The sequence below is a fragment of the Vanessa cardui genome, chromosome 1 (genome assembly GCF_905220365.1).
Source record: "Vanessa cardui chromosome 1, ilVanCard2.1, whole genome shotgun sequence".
Lineage (NCBI taxonomy): Eukaryota > Metazoa > Arthropoda > Insecta > Lepidoptera > Nymphalidae > Vanessa > Vanessa cardui.
Window position 1 is genome coordinate 8054891 of NC_061123.1, and position 22705 is coordinate 8077595.

Consider the following 22705-nt stretch of genomic DNA (forward strand, 5'->3'; position numbering starts at 1 on the left):
ACAAATTCATTTGGTATATAAATTTTAGAATAGCCAGTCACTTCATGTTTTAATCAACAAATCGATTCACATTATAGATTGGTATGAACAAAAAACTTAATATATGTAAATGCAAGTAGGTTTTGCACGAGTTGGAAAATAATAATCAATCTAAGGTGAAAATAAAATCCTTATGATCGTCATCGTTGACATTGAGTGGTGAGTGATACGGAACACGGATGTAAGCTGACTCAGGACTGTTACGGATCGTATAATTTATTTCATAGCTCACATAATGCTTGCTGGTAAATAGAATACTGTCTTTATAATTTACCCGTCGATGCTACTTCTAGAAAAATATTCATGGTTCAATGTTTAAACACTCATTAATAAGTTTTTATAAATATTTTCCTCAAATAAAAATCGCTATATCTTAAGGTAATAAACTTGCATTTTTAAAGTGGAGAATCTTTAAAACGTTCTGCGTATATGGTATGTGTAGGTGGTTTTTTGGTTAAATAAAAATATAAATTATAACGCTATGTTTCCTTAACTCAAGACGTTCAAGGTAACTTGCGTCAATATAAGGTTATATAGTTATGACCAAATTAATTGCTATCAAAATTCCGTTTCAGATCTAATTAAAAGTGATTCAGATATCTTTTAATAATAATTCTATTTTTAATATCCTATTAATCATAATTCATTTTTTTATATACTTAAGAACAAAGATAAAAACATGACTTGACAAAATTTGATCAGTTCTATCTCACATATATTAAATGAATCTTTGAAGGCTATTGTTTTTGAATGCAATCGTAGGCGACCAGGCACGTTAAGCGATTATCATATATTTGAATGATAATAGCAGTATGAAATTTATAATATACAGCCGAATGAACTTTTGGTCGCGTGAGCTCATTTTGATTGACACAATATAAAAATATAAAAAATATGCTAATTATTATTTATAAAATTCCGAAGACTTAATTTCGTTTATAGATTTTAGGAACTTAGATGATCGATCTGCCGTTTTCTATTGCTTAATATAAATAAATAATTTCTAATTTCTAAGTAAATCGGAAAATTTATCAATATAGGTAATATTTTCCATTTTCCAAGCAAGACTGCTTTTGCTCGTTTTAACCTTTAAGTTTTGTCATCCTTTATTTTCGTTATAATTCAGTTGGTACGAATATATTCAAAATAAATGTTGATTTATTGAAAATAAAATATATTTCTTTCATATTAAATTGTATATTAACTTACTTTATTCTCACATTAAAATATCACACATAAGTAGATCATATTGCAGCAATATTAAAAAAAGTCTTATTTCGTTGTAGATCTGGAAAGATCTGGTTTCATGGGACGGTTTACGATTTTTTTTTCATCTTGGAAGAACTTCATCGTCCATAACCTGAAACGAAAGGAAAATGGAATTAGAGTTAGTATATAAAAATACACTCTTTTCACTGTGGATGCTATATTTATGTGAAAAAATATGCTTTAGAAAGGTTTAGAGGTGTTGGTCGTTTTTTTGCTATTATGACAATCAGTCTGAAGTATGAGAGCAATGCAAAATCATATTATAATATGCTAAATAATCAATTTTTTCAATTCGTAATGAGAAGTTTTGTAAGAATATATTTGGTAAAAGTTATTAAAAAAAATAATTTAAAAGGTTCTTAAGAATAATGTACATACATGTCTAATACATACTAAAAACTGAAAAATTACCTCCTGCAGATGAATGAGCTGCAGCTGAACTGCTGGCGAAACTATGACCTCCTCCAAAGGCACCTGCACCAGCAATACTCTTTGCAGATGCTACAGCACCAGAACCACTATTATGTATATCGCCAAAACCACCTGATTGTGAAATACCTAAACTTCTACTAGTGGCCAAATTTTGACCGCTTCCAGCTTCACAACCGCTTTTGCAACCTGTTCCTGCATCATGATTTGCTCCAAAACCACCAGAGCTAGCAAAAGCATTAGCATTAGCCTGTGCTCCAGCAATAGCTTGTGCTCCGGCAACAGCGTGTGCTCCGGCAATAGCCTGTGCTCCAGCAATAGCCTGCGCTCCTGCGATAGAATTTGCGCCGGTGTTAGTCTGTGCACCGGAATTTGCTGGGTTAAAGTCACCAGTGGCTTTGTATTTATGTCCAACACCAGTGTTATAATAATCATGGCCAGATTGTTCTTTTCCTTCATTTCCACTTTTTGGCTGCTTTCCGTCATCAAATGGTTTTAGGAATCCTGATGGGCCACCAAAACCGCCAGAGTAAGCAACGGCTTTAGCATCAGTCGAAGTACTTGATATTCCGGACCCTCCATTTGTCACTTGGTGAGCACCATTAACATTTGGCACTTCTTTTACATTACAACGACCCGTACTGCATGAAGAAGGAGTATAATTATTTGAAGGTGATGAAGGTAATTTTGGGGTTTCGTATTCATTAGGTTTTAAAATTCCTGATGGTCCCCCAAATCCACCTGTATATGGTAATGTAGCTTTATCAATTGGTTTTGATAAGCTGCCAGATCCCGTTTGCAAACCAGTTGGCCCATGGGAGTCGGCAAAGGCTCCAGAACCAGTTGGAATATTTTGAGTAGGAGGAACCAGACTACCACTTGGTTTGGATAAGCCATTTAAGCTGGGATTAGAGTTAGATCCTGGATTAACTCCCGTTGCACCAGTTGAACCACTAGTATGAGGGTATGTACTAGAAGATGGTGCTTTTTCATGGTTTGGTTTTGATGCAAACTGTGTGCCTACTGGAGAACTTGTGTCAAATGATCCCGGTGATCCACCAAATCCACCTGTATATAAAGGTAACTTTGCTTTATCGTCTGTTGGCTTTGGTAAATTTGTTGATCCTGCGTGCAAAACAGATGATCCATGTGGTCCGACAAACGCTCCAGGACCTGTTGGACTATTGTGATGAGGAGGAACAAGACTACCACTTGGTTGGGATAAGCCATTTAAGCCTGGATATGAATTAGATCCAGAATTCACTCCTTCTGGACCAGATGGACCACTAATACCATTACTGTGAGGGAAAGTACTAGAAGTTGGTGCTTTTTCATGGCTTGGTTTTGAAGCAATCTGTGTGCCAGTGGTAACACCTGTGTCAAACGATCCTGGCGAGCCACCGAATCCACCTGTGTAAGGAGGTAGCTCGGTTTTGTCGTCTATTGGCCTTGGTAAACTTGTTGATCCCGCTTGCAAAACAGATGATCCATGTGGCTCGACAAACGCTCCAGGGCCTGTTGGAATATTGTGATGAGGAGGAACAAGACTGCCACTTGGCTTGGATATTCCATGTAAGCCGAGGTGTGAATTAGATCCAGAATCCACTCCTTCTGTAACAGTAGGTCCACTAATACCACCAGTATGAGGTAAATTACTTGTAGATGGTGCTTTTTCTTGGTTTGGTTTTGATGCAAACTGTGTACCAATTGCAGCACCTGTGTCAAATGAACCCGGTGATCCACCAAACCCACCGGTATAGATAGGAGTATTTTGGGTCGTATAACTACCGGTATTAATTGGGCTTACATTTGATATACTATGCGCTGGTTTTCCTGGTGTGCCTTCGTATCCAGGATGAGTATTTTGATGAGGATAATGATCTTTTGAAGTGGGTACTGAAGCTTTGAATGACCCAGATGGAGATGATGGACCTGAATAAGGTTTCGATGAATCAAAACTTGAAGCATGTCCTGAAGCGCTACTGTCACCAGCTGGATAATATGCACAATTAGGAGTATTACAACTTGCTGGTTTATTTGTTTGATAGGTTGGTATTTCAGAATCTGGTGTATTCGGCGATTCACAATTAGGACCAGTACATCTTGGAGATTCAGCAGGTACAACTTGGTATGGATAATTCCCATGAGAATGGATTGATGGTTTTGGCGCAATTGATGCGGTATTTACTGGGGATGCACTGTCAGTGGGACAAACACCAGAACCACAATTGCTTGTGCTAGTATCTTTTGGTGAACTGTATAAATTTCCTGTAGGATTACTGTTAGCACTCGGGCCAGAATATGTTGCACTTGGGTTTGTACCAAGTATTGGGACATTGTAACTTGTTGGTAATTTTCCGTTAGTCGAATCTGGACCACTGGCGGGTATACTGCAACTGTGACTTGTACAAGCTGGGCCTAAATTAGGAGTATTTAAATGTGTATCGGGCTTAGGATAAGTCGGCCTTCCTCCATTAGCGGAAGGTGCGAGAGGAATAAAAATATCGTGTTCACTTGCGGGTGGCGTTACACTAGACGATGGATTGGATCCACATTTGCCTTGAGAACAGTCGACTGACTGAGAATGGTCGTTACCGCTGTCACTATTTAAATTAGGTTTATAACCATTCGAATTATATGTTGACTTCGATTGTGTATTTCCAGTAGAGCCTATATCATAGCCATAAGAATTGCTTGTAGAATCTGTGTTTTGTGGAGAAGTTGGAGAACAATTTCCCGAAATACATTTATTTTCGTATCCATTTTGATGCTTGCCATTTTGTAAATCCGCACCTGTATTGTAATTATCACTAGAGGAAGGTTTACCATAAGACGCATCTTGTTGACTGCCAGTTATGCCATTACAATCACCCGTCGAACATTTATTGTTACTATAACCGCTACATTGGTTTCCTGTGCAAGGTGTACTACCACCATTGTTTGAGTAAGGAATTACTCCGGCACTGGCTCCATTTGCGTTTGTGATACCGTTAGTCTGAGCTACGTTGCCCGAGGGATGGATGCCCGCAGTATTTCCACTCTGTTTGCAATTGTTAGTTGGGCACCCAAATCCAGCAATTCCGTTTGCACCACTACCAGTAAAGGTATAGGAGCTGGAACTTGAGCTTGCACTTGAACTCGCCGAAGCAAAACTTGACGATGACGACTTAGAAAAACTACCGGAGAAGCCACTACCACTGGGTATACTTAAGGGTAAGGCAGGATGCACGCCGAATGCACCCGCTGCAGCGTTTGCTTCAGCTAAAATAAAAAAAATAAGACTAAATTAATTACTAGTTATTATTGATTGGGTATTTAATATTACCCGAATTGTTTTTTAATAGTTATTGTATTCGTTTCTATTAGAGTTCGAAAAAAAAAAAAATTTGTAATGTTAGAATCATTGATAATAGCCAAAAAATGTACAGTCTCGTTAAGGATAAATATTGACTTATATATTTTAATTAATTGAACAAGCGTTAAACATCTACATATTGTCAAATAACCTTTAAATTAAAAAATAAATAAAAACACTAGTTACAAAATTAAAGTACAGAAGTATATGCATGCTATTGAATTAAAAGCTATTTTTCTTGATATAGGATTTGGTTTTAAATTGAAGGTTTGTTGACGTTTATTGAGCTCTATGAAATATTATTTTATACATTACTTTATTATTAATTAATAAGATTTAAATAATGGTAACTAATAGGCTAAAATGATCAAATTGTTATAAAACATTTTCTACAAGTATTAACTAGAAACATACATAGACACGGAACCCTAAATGCGTAAATACGCGTAACCTCATAAGATCAAAGATATTTTATTATGTACAACAACAGAAATATTTGACCGCACTTTAATATAAAAACTTTTATTTTAATGAAAATATTGTGTTACTGAATTATGAATTACGTACTTTGCATTACCTACAACATACAATAACAAAAAATAAATGATGAATGTCTCAAAAATACTTAATGATTGACTTATTAACATAATTTACAATATAAACAATTATTAAATGATTAACATTAACATATGTTTTATGAAGAGCTTCTATTTCCGTTTCTTGTTTTTATATTATTCAAATTTATGATCTATAAAATAGAATACTCTAAGAGCTTTTATTTATTATACAAAAAATATGACTATGCCATTATAAATAAGTAATATATTTATAGAAAATTATTATTAAAATACCGACCTTTTGCCACTGCTCCACTTTTCACACCATATCCATGTGGTGTTCCTGTCACAAAGCTCACAAGGGCTAGCACGAAAACACCCGAGACCTCCATCTCGGTGAAGCTTACCGGTCACAATGTTATTGTTTTGCGAACGCTTAGCCTTTATAAAGCGAAACACAAATAGACAGTCGTATATTAAACAAAAAACCTGTTGTCGTTTACTGTGAATTTGAACTTGTGCTAATGTAGGTAGCTGACGTTGTTTCCCGTACTCGTAATACAAGTACTTTACAACTCATACATAGCAATGGATCGCGAAGCATGAGAGGAGCCGCCGAAACTTATTACTCACGCCTTTTAATATTCTCTCAAGTTTTAGACACTCATTGGAATATACTATGTCCGTTTCGTATATCCGGAATGGTATTTACAGCTGTATAATAATATTGACGTATTGGTTATTGTGATACGAATATAATAAATTATTTACATTCTTAAATATAAGCTATGTTGTCAAGTCTTTTTATGATGTGTAGATAGATATATTATATATTGCCGAAACCTTGATCCTAATTTCAGTTTTAAATTAATATTTTATTGCTTCGCATTAATGACTACTATAAATAACTCGTAGAGATTTACGCCCGCCCGACTTTGCACGTCTAAGTTTTAATCCTGGTCTTTTATTTGGCATTCTGTTAATAATATAAAAAAATATACCCTGTCATGTTTTATTATTCATCCACCTAGCCAGCTTAAACAACTATTAAATAGAATGTGACATTCGCATTTTTATGCCTATAATTTTCCTTTCTTTACTATTTATTATTGAAATATTTACATCAATTATTGAAATAAGGAATAATTTTGCGTTACAAAGAAATATCGTAAATGGTTATGTTAATTTACAAAAATAATTAGAATAAATATTAAAATGGATCGTCTCTCTCTTAAGGTAAAAACCCGCCGATATTATATCTTTTTTAAAAGTAGATAACAACAACAACAACAGCAGCCTGTAAATTCCCACTGCTGGGCTAAAGGCCTCCTCTCCCTTTGAGGAGAAAGTTTGGCACATATTCCACCACGCTGTTCCAATGCGGGTTTGTGGAATGCACATGTGGCAGAATTTCTATGAAATTTGTCACATGCAGGTTTCCTCACGATGTTTTCCTTCACCGCTGAGCACGAGATGAATTATAAAGACAAATTAAGCACATGAATCAGCGGTGCTTGCCTGGGTTTGAACCCGCAATCATCGTTTAGATGCACGAGTTTAAACCGCTGGGCCATCTCGACTCATATAACAACCAGAGCATATTTTATAGAATATATATAGAAGTTATATGTATATGTTTAGTGAATACATTGTATCCAATTAAGTTTATTTATTGTATAGGTGGAAAACAATCATTACGTTCATCTGATGAATAGTGGCTACTACGGCACATGGACATCTGCAGTTCCAGGTGAGTGTGAGTACTGGGGAGCTTCCACCAAGAGGTGAGTTGTAGATGGCAATTTGGCTTTACCTTTTATTTCACTCAAATTGTCAACGCCAAGTACCTATTCTCTGGCAACAAAGGAATATTGTCAAATATATGTCGATTAATAGTGACGCCTTTTGTATTTAGGGTCCATTTGGATGTTTAGTGGGCCTCAGTCCGATACTTTGTTTAATAAAGACTTCAGATTTCACACAAATATGGTCAGCTTTTTGACGACCTGTTCTCGAGAATGTTTTTTTTTACTGCAAAGATACACCCTTCCAACATACCATAAGCATATTCGATCACACTGCAATAGGTAACGGTCGCTATGTAAGAGGAAAAAAGAGCATCTTCCAATTTTTTTTTAAAGGGCCTTTGATTGTCCTATTTCGAATGTGGTCATATAAAAGGGCGCCGAATACTTATCCGACCCGGCGCTCCTAGATGGTTATGGCCGGCCCCATCGCCATTGCTCCATCAACATAGGAACTGAGATTTTATATTATATACTGTGCCTGTACTAACATTGTCTCACCCACCCTTCTAGCCCGAAAATATCAATATCAAATATTGGTGATTCAGCTCTTACGGCATACTTGAGTTATTCCTTAATCAAATTGGTGTTTAGGCTATTATTTAGTGTAAAGAAACGGCCGGTAATTGTTACACTGCTGAGTTAACTCTCCCTTTAAGAAAAACCTTTGGAGATTATTCTAGAATTATAAACAGAAATTAATCATAAGCATTCACTGAAACTCGCCTGGGTTTGAACGACTAATCGTCGGTTAAGATGCAAGCGTTAATTAAGCGGTATACAAACGAAAAAAAAAGTTTGTAGAATAATTAAATGCACGATTCTAAGTCTTTTTTCAATTTTTTAAAAATAAGTAAATGTTACCAAACGCCCTGACCTATCGTTGTAGATCGCTTTATTAATCACTTTTTTTTTCATTGATGTATTCTAGATTAGATCAAAATTTACATTCTTTATTATACCTGGATTCTGTACTAAAGTTTGGAAAATACTAAATACACAAAGCGATATTTAAATATTATTTCGTATCACTTCGATTTTTTAAATGAGGGGTTGAACATTCTAAAGGTTTCCTTTTTTTAAAATTCTATACGAAATCACTGGTTGAGAGGCAATTCGGTTAGAGGCAACGCAGGGAGTAAAATGTTGATTCGAGTCTAAATTTTTGTTCGATCAATCACATCTTCTGTATAGGTATCTATTTAGGTAAACCTAGTTTTGGATTAAATAAATATGACACCCAGGATGCATGTGTTGTTTAGTTGTATGTAATATTTGTAATTGATATTTCATTTATGTTCTATTATGTATAAAAGATAATTTTTTACATATTTTTTAATTAAAATGGTGTGTGTTTTTTTCTACATTTTTATCATGCATTTATTCAATTATTTTGTAATGTGTTAACGGCATTTCATTTTATTTATAGGCAACGCTTCAATTTTTTTTTAATAAAGTTTATTTCTATTAACACTGACAGAATAATTGTATGTTCAAGCATTTTAAAAAAATCTCTCTCTTATCTATAAAAAATAGATATTATCCGTAGAATTTTTTGAGATCGATCAAAATGTTTCATACAACCCCTTACAAATTTGTTTATATTCTATCTGGTGTTTATATATTAGAGGAATGTCTATGCTCGAGTCTCTGTGTCTCTATGTCAAGGGCTCTGTAATAATAATTAGTAGTTGAAATAGACAATAACTTAAGTTGGGTTACTATTTTTATCAGTTAATCCGTTAAGAACAAATTTAGGTAATAAGTTTTGAAATAGTAAATATATCAGGTAGGTAATTCAGTTTACTATTTATAAATAAAAAAAAAACTAATAAATATTAAATAATTAAATTAATAAATATTATAATCAAAGTGACCAAAATAATTTCATAATTCGTATGTCCTGCCACTGCACCCCTTAGTACGATTGGTATTTGTAAAACAAAATATATCGCCCAGAGTAAAATTATTCTATTCACTGAATAGGTATAAAAAAGACGTGTCATTACGTATGCACAATGCAAATTTTAAACGGAAAACCATATTAACCATTAGATCCGATAGGTTGCGTGTGTGGTAACATATATGTCGTGAGACCACAATGTTTATAAAAAAACACATTGGATGCATATGTACCTACATCCGGGTAACACATCGGTTTAATCTCCACATTCCATTATATAAGTGCTCAAAGAGATACATCATGAACCTGATATTCACTTAAACGGCTTGATTACTATAAAATATTAGCACAATTTTCCACTTTATATCATACCTGAGCGATAGTTAGCAGTTAGGTAGGAAAATATATGACAAATTTATATTATCAATAATAACAATGATTACTTGCAGACGGAACATAACTTAAGCTATACGTTCATTTTAGAGGTCAAGGATTCGTAACTGCCTGCCTTGTATAGGATATGACATTATTTATGCAGTCATTTTATAATATCTCGTTGTTGCCTTACCCTTAAGCCATTATATGAACTGATTTTCGTATTTTTTAAACGTATAAAACAAAAATTTTTAGAAATGTTAGTCATAATAATATTTACCTCTATTCCTAAAGATAATTTCGGAGAACTCGATACAAGATTGTTTATTACTCACTAATAGAAAGGATTGCACGATTCTAAAGTTATACGAAATTAATAACAACCACAAAACGATATTGCGGTGAACTAGTAAAATCCCTTATGAAGGCTTGGATAAGAATAATATGTATATGATTAAATGTTTTTCCTTACTCTAAATGAAGTGAAATTTAAATTTTCTTTAACAATAGACATCAAACACTTCCTTATTAGTTCGAAAATACCCAGAACATTTTTTATTGGTAACGCAAATCCATTAAAAATTCTTCCACGTCCATCATACCTACATACGTGTAATTTTTTGTGTTACTGCAGGGGTTTTTCTGTTAGGAATGAAGCTCTATACGCAAATAAGCTGTTTTTTTATATTTGAATCTAAATAATGTGTATTCGGCGTGCTTACACATTCTTTCTTAGATTAAAGGAAAAATGCTTCTTTAAAATATTGTGACAGTGTATACGAAGTTAAACTACCAATGTAATCATAAATCTTTATTGAGGGTTACTTCATAAAAAGTTACTAAAATATATATCGTTTCTAGCGGCTCGGAACCTAAAATACTCTAATTAAAACTAAGCAAAAAGTAAAGTTACTTTAGTAACATATTTACATGTGTTGTTTTGGTCTACTATGACAATAATAAGTACACTTCATCGGCAAGTTGCGAGTCCGGGTTAAACGAACTCGTCAGGTTCTCTCGGGGCGTCCAAGTCTCGGTAGTGTATGACCGGACGGAACTCGGCGCCGCCGCCCCTTTAACAATCAACACCCACGTTAGAGGCGACGCTTCACAAGGGGCACTAGCATTTGCCATTTACTACGAATATAATCTCAGCTTCCCGGGACTTTTTTGTAGGGCTTCTATGAGGAAAATTGAAGAAAATTCGTATGTTCATTTTCGGACACTTTATTTGATAAGTTATTATTCATACATTATGTATCTATTGACTTCGGGTTCATATTAGTAAGAAATGTTTAAAAGATACGTATAATTATTTTTATTCTTAGTTATACTTGTTACAAATGTAGAGAGAACTTATAGAAATAAAAAAATACAATTTTAATTAAAAAGATATAAAATATTTTTTAACAATTCCTATTATATCAATAAATCCATCCTAATATGTGCTGCTACTGTTTTGTAAATTACAATGATTTCAACAACGTACCCATTTAATTATTATGTCCGAATGATTATTTTACAATTGTTTTACAATGTAAATGATGTCGTTACAATAAATCTTAAAAAATATCACCGCTATCCGGGAAGTCGAGATCGTTGTAAGCAATAATAGGCCGGGACCGATCCACGTTTTCCCTGCAAATTTTTTCCTTCAACTCAAAATTTTGTTTTCGATTGAATATTAAACAAAAATAACATCAATAAATCTTCTACCATATATAACTTATAAAACATTATAAATACTTCAAACATTAAGCTAAATAGTATAAGGTGTGTAGTGCATAAACAATACATCTGATCAAGCAAATGTTAAGGTCATGCGATACAAATAAGAATAAGCGGTCGTTTGAAGCAGGTCACGAGAGTTGGGTGGGACTGCCATGCAAAATATGCAAGTTAGGATAAAGGATATTTTATTGTCCTAATAAATTTTCTCATTAATTAAAACATCATTTTATTTTTTTAAACGATAAATGCTCTTGATGCATATACTTACTAACGAGATTTCAAATAAAATAGATGTTTATTTCTGATTCTCTTATTTTTTTATTATTATTTTCTTATAAACGAGTCCTATTACAAACAAGTGGATTTTTTAGATTTCTATTTCTGTATTTATAAAAACTAGTTATGGCACGGTGGTCGAGATTCGACTATAAAGTCATCATTAAAAATTTGAGGAAAACATTAATTTTTAGCTAATAATTTTCATTTTTTTTTTTGTGTTAAAACTAAAATTACCAATAACCATTAAAAGGAAAACTATGATCAAAAAATATGACGAAGAATTTTGTCTGTCTATTTATGTATGTCCTGTATGAAGAATACAACAACAGCCTGTAAATTCCCACTGCTGGGCTAAAGGTGCTATTATGTGGTGTTATTATTCTGCAGTTTGCTGAGACAGAATGAGTTAAATACACGTACAGAGTGCGTCATGCATTCTCGGCGGCTTTACTTACACTAAACGAGTTCTGTCTTAACAACATTCTAATAATACAAAAGAGGAACCGGCATTGAAGTAACTTAATTATATGTTCTAACTTAAATCCTAGTTAATAGTTTTAGTATTTATAATGTTAATTCAAAATTGTTAGTTTTTTTTTTCAGGCATTGTGTTCATACGAAAAAGTCGTGACCATTAGATAGGTCATGATAATTAAAAAAGGTCAATAACACATAGTTTATAGACTACAAATGTATTTATAGAAAAAATCACTTGCTTGTAATATCTTCCGTTAAGAAAATGATGATTAATGATGATTAATAATTGATGACAAGAAGTAATATTGTTTTATTTCGATTAAAAACAACGTAAAGAAAATTCTTTTTTTAGTGAAAAGTAGGAAGGATATGGGGAACGATCTATTAAATATAAAGAGGAGATAGATACTGTATTATTAAATAATATAGTTTTGTTACTTACATGCGCAGCCTTCTACATCGATTTTAATATTATATACATTAAATACTGTGTGTATGTATGTATGTATTGTCGTAGAAAATAGACACCGTTAAAGTATAAATGGCATAATTTTTTTACAAAATATTCAGTATTTATTTAATATTACAAATGCTTACAATTCTAAATTTATAACATTTATCGATGTAGAAGGCATAATATGTGCTAGTCATGAATATATATAGATTTAACATTAAAATAATGCAATGTGCTTTGTAAGACACCTAAAGCTATATTAAAAAAAAAAAAACTTATTTAACATGAGCGAACCAAATAACGTAAGATATAAGTTTGCGTTTCTACAATATTTGTTAATATATTGTAGAGCTGGGAGAGAATGGGAAGTTGTTATTTTCTAAGGCCCATGCACCTACCTAATGGTTGCTGTATATTCTTATTTCTTACGTTACGTGTTCTGTTTATTTGTAAATATCTTTATAATGATAAAGTGGCGGCCGTAGAAGTTTCGGGGCTAGGCGATTCCAGATACACATTTTTAATTTGAATATCATTTTTTTTTTCAATTAACATACATATCGTTTCTTTGTCATGTGGCTAGGCAGGAGGACGGCCTGGAAAAACTAATAATGGTTGGCTACGTGGAGGGGAAGCGAGGTAGAGGAAGAGCGCCGTCCCGGCACAGTAAATACATTTACAGTATCCAGGGCCCAGGCTTGCCTACGAATGGCTCAGAATAGGAATGATTTTAGGAAGGAGGTGCGAAGTGTACAGGAGAGCAGCATGGTGGTCACAACCCTCAGTAATAAGGGAACAACTAGGAAAACATACTCTTAGTTTCTCGTTTACCACAGTGGGCAGAAATAAGCAATCTTCATAAAAGTTCAGCAACAGTGCATCCTATTCTAGGCAAAGATGTAAGAAGGTGATTTCGACATGAGTTAGTTCTTTCATATTTATGATACAGATGATATTCAAATCAAAAAAGAGAAGCTCTCAAAGTTCGCGTCACAACCACGGCCGCCGGTCTCGTGGGTCACCTGGGTCGCGAGAAGCGCGGGTGTCGCGGCGCGTAGGGCTGCGGGGGCGCCCATCCGCCCCAGCCCCAGCCGCGCGCGCCTCCTCCGCCAGAGCCGCCGTACCTGCGCACAGACGAGAGCATTAGTGTGTGGGGGGGGGGGCTTACGCGACACGGGCGGCGCGGGCGCGCGGCATTAGCGGGGGGGGGGGCGGACACGCACGGGTGCGGCGGCGGCGCGTGCGCGGCGGGCGGCGCGGCGCGCGCGGGCGGCTCGGGCTGCTGCGGCCGGCGCACGTCGCGCACGTACGCGTTGAAGTACGACACCTCGTGGCGCACCTCGTCCACCTGTCGAAGCGGTAGACAACATTACTCTTCACACACAGGGTACCATTGAAAATCAGCGTTGGGTTCTGGAAACCCAAATTGGAAGCTGAATGGTACACCTTTTAGGACATGTTAAGATCATTGTGTTGTTTTGTATTGTTGTTGTTTTTTTTTTTTTTTGTATATTTAGTTAGCAAGTAGTTATAGTTAGTTAATATGTTTATATTGTTTTTTGGTGTTTTTTCTTCCTTTTATTTTAAATTTCTATACTTCTTATTCTTTTATTATGTACTGTGTCCTAATAAACATTTCTTTCTTTCTTTCTTTCTTTCTTTCTTACTTATCACTTGAGTATAGCTTCGGTAATCAATAATCATCAAACAATAATTTACCTTTTCTCCGTGTTTGTTGAAGATATGCTTTCTTATAAAATCTGGTCCCTTGAATTTCTTTCCACTGAGTGGACATAGCCATTTATCTTTAGATAGCTCTTGCGTATTAGCTTGTATGAATTTTTCTACCTCAGCATCTGGATCCTGTTTAGTTTAAATAAGAATTTAATTCAAAAGTACGATCTTGTCATTACCCGTAAAATAATTTATTATTAGGTGTCCTTACTTTGATACCAAGTTTTTGCAATTCCTCTTCACTCAGCGGTTTGACATCTTGGAGAAAAGCAGACATCTTCCCTTCGAAAGTCTTGATATAATCTTGAATTTCTTGCTGAGTAGGCTGTAAACAAGTAGATTTAGTTTATGATGTGTCTGCTGTTGTGATAAAGTAAAAATATACTTTTTTACTTTATCTCCCACAATATTTAGTATTAAAAGATAGCAATAAAACCTTATTAGCAGGTGGTCCCGAACGCGCGTGCATAATGCCGCAACGGTTTGGCATTTCATCTTCATACGGGTACTCGCAATGGTTGTAATAGTCCACAGAGTGCACAATGCGCAGATACAACACGAGGCGATCCAACACTCGAATCAATTCAGGGTCCGGTTGGTCCTGTGTTGTGGATTCAGAGGAGGCTTCCAAGCCAAGCAACTCCTCCTCCTCAGTGGAGGCCTCCTCTATCAGGTGCTCAGTGATTTTATGAAGCACTGGATTTTTGGAGTTCAGGCTAAAGTTCTGTAAATAATATTATACATTTAGGTTATTTAATAAAAGACGTTAACGTCGCGTTCGCAAAGCAGTGTTCGTTGGCTAATGTGTGTATGTGTGTGTCTGTGTGTGTGTGTGTGTGTGTGTGTGTGTGTGTGTGTGTGTGTGTGTGTGTATGTGTGTGTGTGTGTGTCTGTATGTGTGTGTGTGTGTCTGTATGTGTGTGTGTGTGTGTGTCTGTGTGTGTGTGTGTGTGTGTGTGTGTGTCTGTGTGTGTGTCTGTGTGTGCCTGTGTGTGTGTGTGTGTGTGTAACAGTGCACGGACCTCGTCGGCGCGGTCGGCGTCGGCGTCGTCGGCGTCGGCGCGCGCGTCGCGCCACAGGCGCGTGCGCGTGTCGAGGTGGTGCGCCAGGCGCGCGGCCAGGCGCGCGTCGGCGCGCAGCACGGCGCGCTCCAGCGTCACGCCCGACACGGCGCGGATCCGCCGCTGCAGGTCGCGGTTCACGATCGCGCCCAGCTCGCACTCGCGCAACTGGATAGAAGTATGGTTTATGTTCTTAAAATCTGTGACGAGTATGACATACGCGTATAGTACGACACAACTTAGATGTCGCATCGACAAAATTCGTAAAACCGATCACATCCGAATTGAGTACGCTATCCCAAATTATCAATATTTATTTCTCACGCGAATATGATTGCACAAACGTAATAACTTGTAATATCATATGACCTAATATATTCGTCAATTTGACGCTTCGATGTACATGCACTTGCTTTCTCTGACGTGTGAAGCTATAGCGACGAATAGCGTCGAATGGCGCGATAGGGAGCTATTTCTATTGGTTGTGTAAATCGGCAGTAATCGGTTTTATTTTCATTCCATTGCATTTTCCGATGCTACATCTAACTTGTGTCTTACTGTAGTAGTTTAGTTATTAATTACTTAATTTGAAGTCAGGCCTTCCTGCTATAACTAAGATAACAATAGATATAAACCGTAATTGTAGTAAACCTTACCCGTATATTATTAAGGTTCCAGCAGATGTCTTTAATATTGACTTCTCTGCGGAAGGTGACCCAGCCACGGCGGAACCAGCGTCGCTCGGGTAACGGGTCAGCTAGCGCGACGCGTAGGAATCCACCATAACGCTTGCACATCTACGAAGATAAATAAAACACGACTATTTATATAAATAGAACAAGAAAAATATATTAAATAAGAATGCATCATTTTTTATTACATTATATCGTTTTACAATAAGTATCCTTTCAAAGAGACACCAAAAAATGCTTCCGTAATAAACTATTTGACAATGCAAAAAATAAATTGTGAATTATTATAATCAGTGTATATTATGACTTTAAAAATGGTTATTTACTCGAAAGATGAAAATAATACTTAGTTTATTCCAAAATCCATAAATAAAAATGCACTTTTTCAAACGTTTGTCAAGTGACACAAAATGCTCCGGATTGGCCAGACTTATGATGAAGTCACTTTCTTGTTAACCTTGCTTACTATATGTACCACAGATTAAAATACAAGAAAGTAACGTCACCGACCCCATTGCAGCGCCATATTGTCCAAGTAGCGCTTTTGCGCGCTCTTTTACTGGGTTCCTTAACTTCTATTAAATAATATAAAATGCATTTTAAAAACCAGTCTAATAGCCTATTGGAATTGAGTTTCGATAGTTTGCAACAATACTTACGGCTTCCACTTCTGCCTTTGTTATGGTGGGTGCCAAATTTCTTAAGAAAATAGAAGTTGTTTTGTGTAAGGCACGGGATTCTTTCTTCTCTACAACAACATCATTGGCTGTGTCAGATTTGTTATCATGGTTCTCGTCTTTTTCCTTGCTATCGTCAATTTTTTCAACTGGTGACTTGGATCGCTCTTTTTGTTTAGGAGATTTTTCAGGTGTTTTTGATTTCGACTTTGACTTTTGACGCCGATTGTTAGTTTCACCTTCGTCTTCTGAGCTCGATGAAGAAGAACTTGACGACGAGGAACTTGAAGAGGATCCAGGAGGTGCTGTCAAATAATTAATGAATTATTGATTGTATTAGTTTACAGATTATTGTAAATACATATTTTGTAATCTATACATATAAGAAAATTGGAGTGTCTGTTTGTAATATTAAAATAGCCCTTTTTGACTCAATGCACAAGCATATACACGGTACATATACCAAAATAACCTTCTTTACAATTTTTGACACTCTATCTGTCAGTCTGTTTGTTCCGCCTAATCTCTGAAACGACTGGACCGATTATGACGGGATTTTCACTGGCAGATAACTGGTATAATAAGGAGTAACTAAGGCTACAATTTTTTTTTGCTAAATTCAAACGCTTACAAGGTCGTGGACATGGTAAATTTTCAATATAATATTATGTAGGAATGTGAAATAACTATTTATTCACAAATGTTTCTGCTTTTTTTTTATCAGTTCTAATTTGAACAACTGAATAAAATTATTATCAAATTAAAAAAAACACACCTCATTGAATAATAAAAGTCAAATATGCTGATAATGTGAGTGTTGATTTAAAATTAAAATAAATTTAAAAGAAAAACTGTTTTAAAAACAAAATTTTTCTTTCATTTATTATATGTTAAGTTTAAAACATTTAGCTCTGCATAAACTGTACAAGTATCCTTAACAGGTTCAACCGAGATATAAATCTATTTAGTGCCACTGAATATGATATGTGAAGGAATTAAATTTTATAAATAAGGGCAATATGCTTACGAGGTTCTTTTTCCGGTACTTCTTGATCAGGTTCTGTTCCAGGAGCAGAGTTGTAACGACAGAATAATTTAGCTTGTTCTTGTAGTTGACGGAGGTGGGGATCAATCTCCATAGTAAGAGGAGCTGTTGGCTTCGGAGATTCCGACTTTTGCTCCTATAAAAAATTAGTATATCAGTATTTCTTATAGCTAAAATTTTAAAACATTACTTATAAAATGTCAAAATGGAAATTTACCTTGTCATTGACTGTGTTCTCCTTTTCATCTTTGACTTTAATTTCATCGACATCAATTACAACGCCCTTGTCAGAATCGTTTTTATCTGAAATAAAAACAAAAAAAAACTTTTACATGTTATTTTGTTTTTAAATACATACATTTGTTTATAAGTATAAATTTAGAAGGCTTATATTAAACCTATTATAAATATTCTATCAGTTACAAGCATTTAAACTTCCACATATTTAAAGCTTTATGTAATCAGATTTTCAACAAGGTAAGGGTCATATAAAGAGTAAATATTGAGATTTGTATACCTGGCTTGTCATTAGTAATTTCGACAGGTGCCGGGTCGTCAAGAGCTTTTAAATCTTCCTCAGTTCCACCTTCCAGTTTTATGACCACAGTATCTAGTAATCTTATCAACTTTTCAGACTTGTCTACATCCACAGTGACTTTGTCTAGTTCACCTTGCTCTAGAAGCTCCAGAAATACATTGAGACGATTCTGAAAATTATATGCTTAATATGAACATTACACATAATATTATTAGTTACTTATAATTCACAACTGAATTTATAACTAGTGATTTTATAAAAAATATTTATTCTGGCTAATCTATACATCTAATAAAATTAAAGTGTCTGTTTGTAATATTAAAATAAGCCTTTTTTACTCAATGCATATGTGTGTATACACTGTACATATACAACAAAAAAAAACAAACAAAACAAAACCAAGTAACATTTTTTACAATTTTAGTTTCTCTGTCTCTCTGTCTGTTTGTTCCATCTAAACTGGAACGGCTGGACCGATTTTGACAGGACTTCCACTGGCAGATAACTGATATAATAAAGAGTAACTTAAACTTAGGCTACAATAATTTTTTTTTTGTTAAATTCCATTGCGTACAATGTCGCGGGCACAGCTGATGTAATATAAAACTGAAGAGTTACATTGTTCGAAAAACTTTTGTTGGTTTGAGATAGACTCATAGATTAAGAAAGGTTTTTAGATTTCACATTACAGAGAAAATTGTAATTTATAAAAAAATAATTTTACCTTCAAGGCAGCTAACTGTTCTTCTTTACGCTTCACTGATTCTTCAGGGTGATATTTTATCTTGAACCTACATAACAAAAAAAAAGCATAGCATGAATCTCATGTAGCAATGAAATATGTTCTAAGAACAATAATCCATGTAAGATAGACCAATTTCTACGAAAAATATTCCATCAAACATTTGATGTTTTTTTCTCTCCAATGATAAAGCAAGGACATTTCAAGTTATGATAAATAATGATGTCTTTATTATGGAGATCGGAATTTGGTCCAACATACCTGTGTATATAAACCTGCCAAAATTGGTACAAAAATAAAAATTGCTTATGTAATATTTAAAAAGCTTCATAGTCTCACCTGCTCCACATTTGTGGAATAACAAAACCCTACCCCTAACAGTAACGAAACCCGTAGCATTGCGCGCTACGGGTCAACGCGAAATTAACTAGCTACACACAGCATTTTAACATTTGCATAAAGTTTGAATATTTTCTTTACGACGTCCAGCAATTCCATACGCTGTAGACTGTAGGGAAAAAAGTTTTCTATTAAAATTTGCATATTTAAAAGATTCTAAGCATAGTCTACTATAAATACCTTTCTACATTTGATATATTGAAGATTTTAGTTTTTTTTTTATCCTATAGCATAGAATCTTTTAATTATTAGCAAATCATTGAAACGGGATGTTATAAAATCACCATCAATACATTTGAACAAATTTTAACCTTGGCTATTCTTTTACATTTCTTACAGTTGTTCAATTTTGATTGTTTTCTAAATAAGATTATTTACTCTTTGAAAAATATATGAAGAAATATAGAAGGAACATAACTAAATGTGTCTTACCACTCTTCTTCTTTATGAGCAACAAAAAATTCATTTAATTGCTGCCTTCTGAACTCAAGCTTGTATTCATTATATTTCTGAATGGCATCATCTACAGTAATGGAGTCATCTTGAGCTGCTAAGAATGCCTTGAAAGTCATCATAGTTGGAGGACCATCTGTTGGACCCATTGGCAGCACAGCGTCTCTGACAATATAAAATTTTAATGATTATATTACAGAGTCCACTATTATATTATATTTTTAAATAAGATAAAATTACTGTTTTAAATATTCTTGATAAATTTGTTGCTATAAAACTCTCACATTGGTACATTCAATGCATTAAAGTATTAATAAATTATGTAGTACCTTGCTGGTACTGGAGGCATTGGTTGCCCATAGCCTTGGTGAGTTGGATGAGGACCAAAGTGGTCATGTGCCCAACCATATGATCCATATGAATCATGTGGCATTCCTCCATATCTTCGGTCATCTACAGGCCAATCAGGTCTTATACGTTTGCTGGGTGGACCTTCACCCCTAACTGGTGAATATCCTCTGCTAGCACTGGCACCTCCACGATAGTCTCTGTAGTCAGGACCAGATCGGCCACCACGGGATCTATAATGACCAAAATTTTCAATGTTATATTTAACAACTAGCTGTGCCTGTGACTTCATGCTCACTTAAATTTAATAAAAATGTTAGTGTTTACTTTGGCAGTGGCAGCTTTTGAGGTACTAAGTCATCGTTGGAAGCTCTCGATATAGCAGTGGTGGCATTGTATTAGGAATTGCAGTGTGTCTTTATTACTATTTTTTTGTATAAATCATTAATAAAAGAAGCCTAAGTTACTCATTACTACATGAGCTAACTGCTACTGATAATTGTGAACAATATTATTATTGTAGCATATGTATCATGTAAGTGGTTATTTTAAGATTACAAACAAACACTTCAATTTTATATTAAAGATATTGATTTATATACCACTATAAAAAAATTAATAGTCTGCTGTTACATTCATTTATTAATTTTACATATGAAATACATACAGAATCTCTAGATGCGTCTCAAAGAAAGATTAAAGTATTCTTTTATAAGATTAAGAATAATTTTGTAAGGAATTCTGTACATTATTGTATATAGAATTTGTATAGATAATCAATGAGATAATGAAGAGATATATAATGCAATATTAATCGATAATAGATATTGAGAAATCAGTAATGCTGTATTCTTGATATTACAAAATTAGATAGCTATTTTTAAAGCAACTTTATACCTCATGTTAAATGCAAATGAGCCTCGTTTCATGTTTTTATTGACTTGGTTAGGAAATGTGGATGATTCAAAGGGTTGAGGATGGGATCTGGAAAAGGATTTTAGTTTCTCGTTGAAAAGTATAACATGGTATAATTACATGGTAAATTTCAAATCACTATCTAATACACTGCTAAAATTTAGCACAAACAAATACCTCTCCGACCATTCTTCTCGACCTCTACTTCTTTCTTCCCGCCTGTCACTACTTCTGTAACTGCTTCCTTCAGCAGCACCTCTCTCACCACGAAATTTGTCGCGCCTCTTACGATCGTATTCATCATCACTGTCAGCCATTAATATAAATTTATGGTTTGCTTTATTAAGTTAAAACAAACGCTCAACTATGATTCTACAAAAATGTATTTTAATTTATCACCAATAGGCAAAATATAAAATTAATAAGAATCGTGATTCGTCACGATACGCGTACGTACGACACGAAGAAAGTTATAAGCATAGACAAAACACTTGATGCTGAAGTGAATTAATACTGTGAGATTAGTGTCATAGACAATTGACGATGCTATGTAATAAGGCACTTTCCACACTATTCGACAAATTTATGAAAATGTTGATTTCTGTGTAATTAATATTCTATACATTTTAATGAGTTTTGTGTGATTACGGAATTGATAACTTATATACTTGTACAATTGGCTTGAAAATAGTCTACATTATTCAAATAAAATAGGAAAACCTAACTTATTATATGAAGTAATTACAATTAACATTTATGTATTATTGTTGTGTTATGATATTTGTAATTATATTCAATAATTTTAAAAACAAAATTCTTTTTTTTAGTTTAGTATGAATACTAAACCACCATACCAATAAAACAATCAAATAAGTGTTTAGTGTAATGAATAAAAAAATGTCCTATAAATATACAAAATGACGCTACAGTAGTTTACGGTAGGTAATAACTGAAATTAACATTTATGGAATTTATAATTAACAGAATAATTTAAAAGGGACCTTTTTGGCAGGTGTCGACGTTTATCAAGTTCTACTTTACCAAGAGTAAACATGTTCTTTCAAACTTCACTATCTAATTTAACAACAAAATTATCTAAATTCCGCTCACTTTGGGGGACCTTTTTTTATCTATAATGATCACCTTCTCGTTACTTCTGTCTTCTTCACTCTGCGCGCCATTATCACTTTTCATTTAGGGCGGTAAGTTTTAAAATGTAAGGAAATACCAAGACGTAATAATTTAATTGTGATAGTTTGACAATATCTCTTAATGCAATATAAATATTGTTGTAAAAGTTGAATTACTATATTTAATTAAGAAGATTATTTTTTTACAGGCATTCTTTATGGGAGTTAAGAAATGAAATATAGTTATGTACTATAATGTAATAACATGGTATTGCATTAAAAAAAATAGCGATATTAT

The 22705-nt window shown here is 34.3% G+C and overlaps 2 protein-coding genes across 4 annotated transcripts; both read right to left on the reverse strand.

The window, feature by feature from the left end:
* Window positions 1–1196: 1196 nt before the first annotated feature.
* LOC124544438 (collagen alpha-1(I) chain-like) lies at window positions 1197–6170 on the reverse strand. Its single transcript, XM_047122996.1, has 3 exons — window positions 5948–6170; window positions 1720–4998; window positions 1197–1399 (listed from the first exon to the last, which is right to left on the reverse strand). Exons 1-3 carry the CDS (start codon window positions 6039–6041, stop codon window positions 1386–1388), a joined length of 3387 nt encoding a protein of 1128 aa, XP_046978952.1. The 5' UTR covers window positions 6042–6170; the 3' UTR covers window positions 1197–1385.
* A 4360-nt stretch (window positions 6171–10530) lies between these two features.
* Window positions 10531–21770, reverse strand: LOC124543656 (serrate RNA effector molecule homolog). Of its 3 annotated transcripts, none has more exons than XM_047121920.1 (16): window positions 21455–21770; window positions 20344–20595; window positions 19994–20179; window positions 19145–19211; window positions 18400–18589; window positions 18100–18185; window positions 17865–18018; window positions 16820–17142; window positions 16125–16265; window positions 15430–15636; window positions 14844–15131; window positions 14619–14732; window positions 14393–14536; window positions 13897–14021; window positions 13696–13797; window positions 10531–10805 (listed from the first exon to the last, which is right to left on the reverse strand). In XM_047121920.1, exons 1-16 carry the CDS (start codon window positions 21592–21594, stop codon window positions 10727–10729), a joined length of 2598 nt encoding a protein of 865 aa, XP_046977876.1. In that variant the 5' UTR covers window positions 21595–21770; the 3' UTR covers window positions 10531–10726. The 3 variants fall into 3 exon arrangements, with proteins under 3 accessions (XP_046977876.1, XP_046977891.1, XP_046977883.1); XM_047121927.1 differs by lacking the exon at window positions 10531–10805 and adding an exon at window positions 10944–11370; XM_047121935.1 differs by lacking the exons at window positions 19994–20179; window positions 20344–20595; window positions 21455–21770 and adding an exon at window positions 19502–19670.
* Window positions 21771–22705: the final 935 nt, after the last annotated feature.

Excerpts from the sequence above, each read along its gene's own strand:
- LOC124544438 (XM_047122996.1), bottom strand. The coding sequence starts at position 6,041 with ATGGAGGTCTCGGGTGTTTTCGTGCTAGCCCTTGTGAGCTTTGTGACA. Across the intron at positions 4,999-5,947 it reads AAGTGGAGCAGTGGCAAAAG|CTGAAGCAAACGCTGCAGCG; the intron begins GTCGGTATTTTA and ends TTTTTATTTTAG.
- LOC124543656 (XM_047121920.1), bottom strand. The coding sequence starts at position 21,594 with ATGGCTGACAGTGATGATGAATACGATCGTAAGAGGCGCGACAAATTT. Across the intron at positions 17,143-17,864 it reads AGTACCGGAAAAAGAACCTC|CACCTCCTGGATCCTCTTCA; the intron begins GTAAGCATATTG and ends ATTATTTGACAG. Across the intron at positions 14,537-14,618 it reads TGCAAAAACTTGGTATCAAA|GATCCAGATGCTGAGGTAGA; the intron begins GTAAGGACACCT and ends TAAACTAAACAG.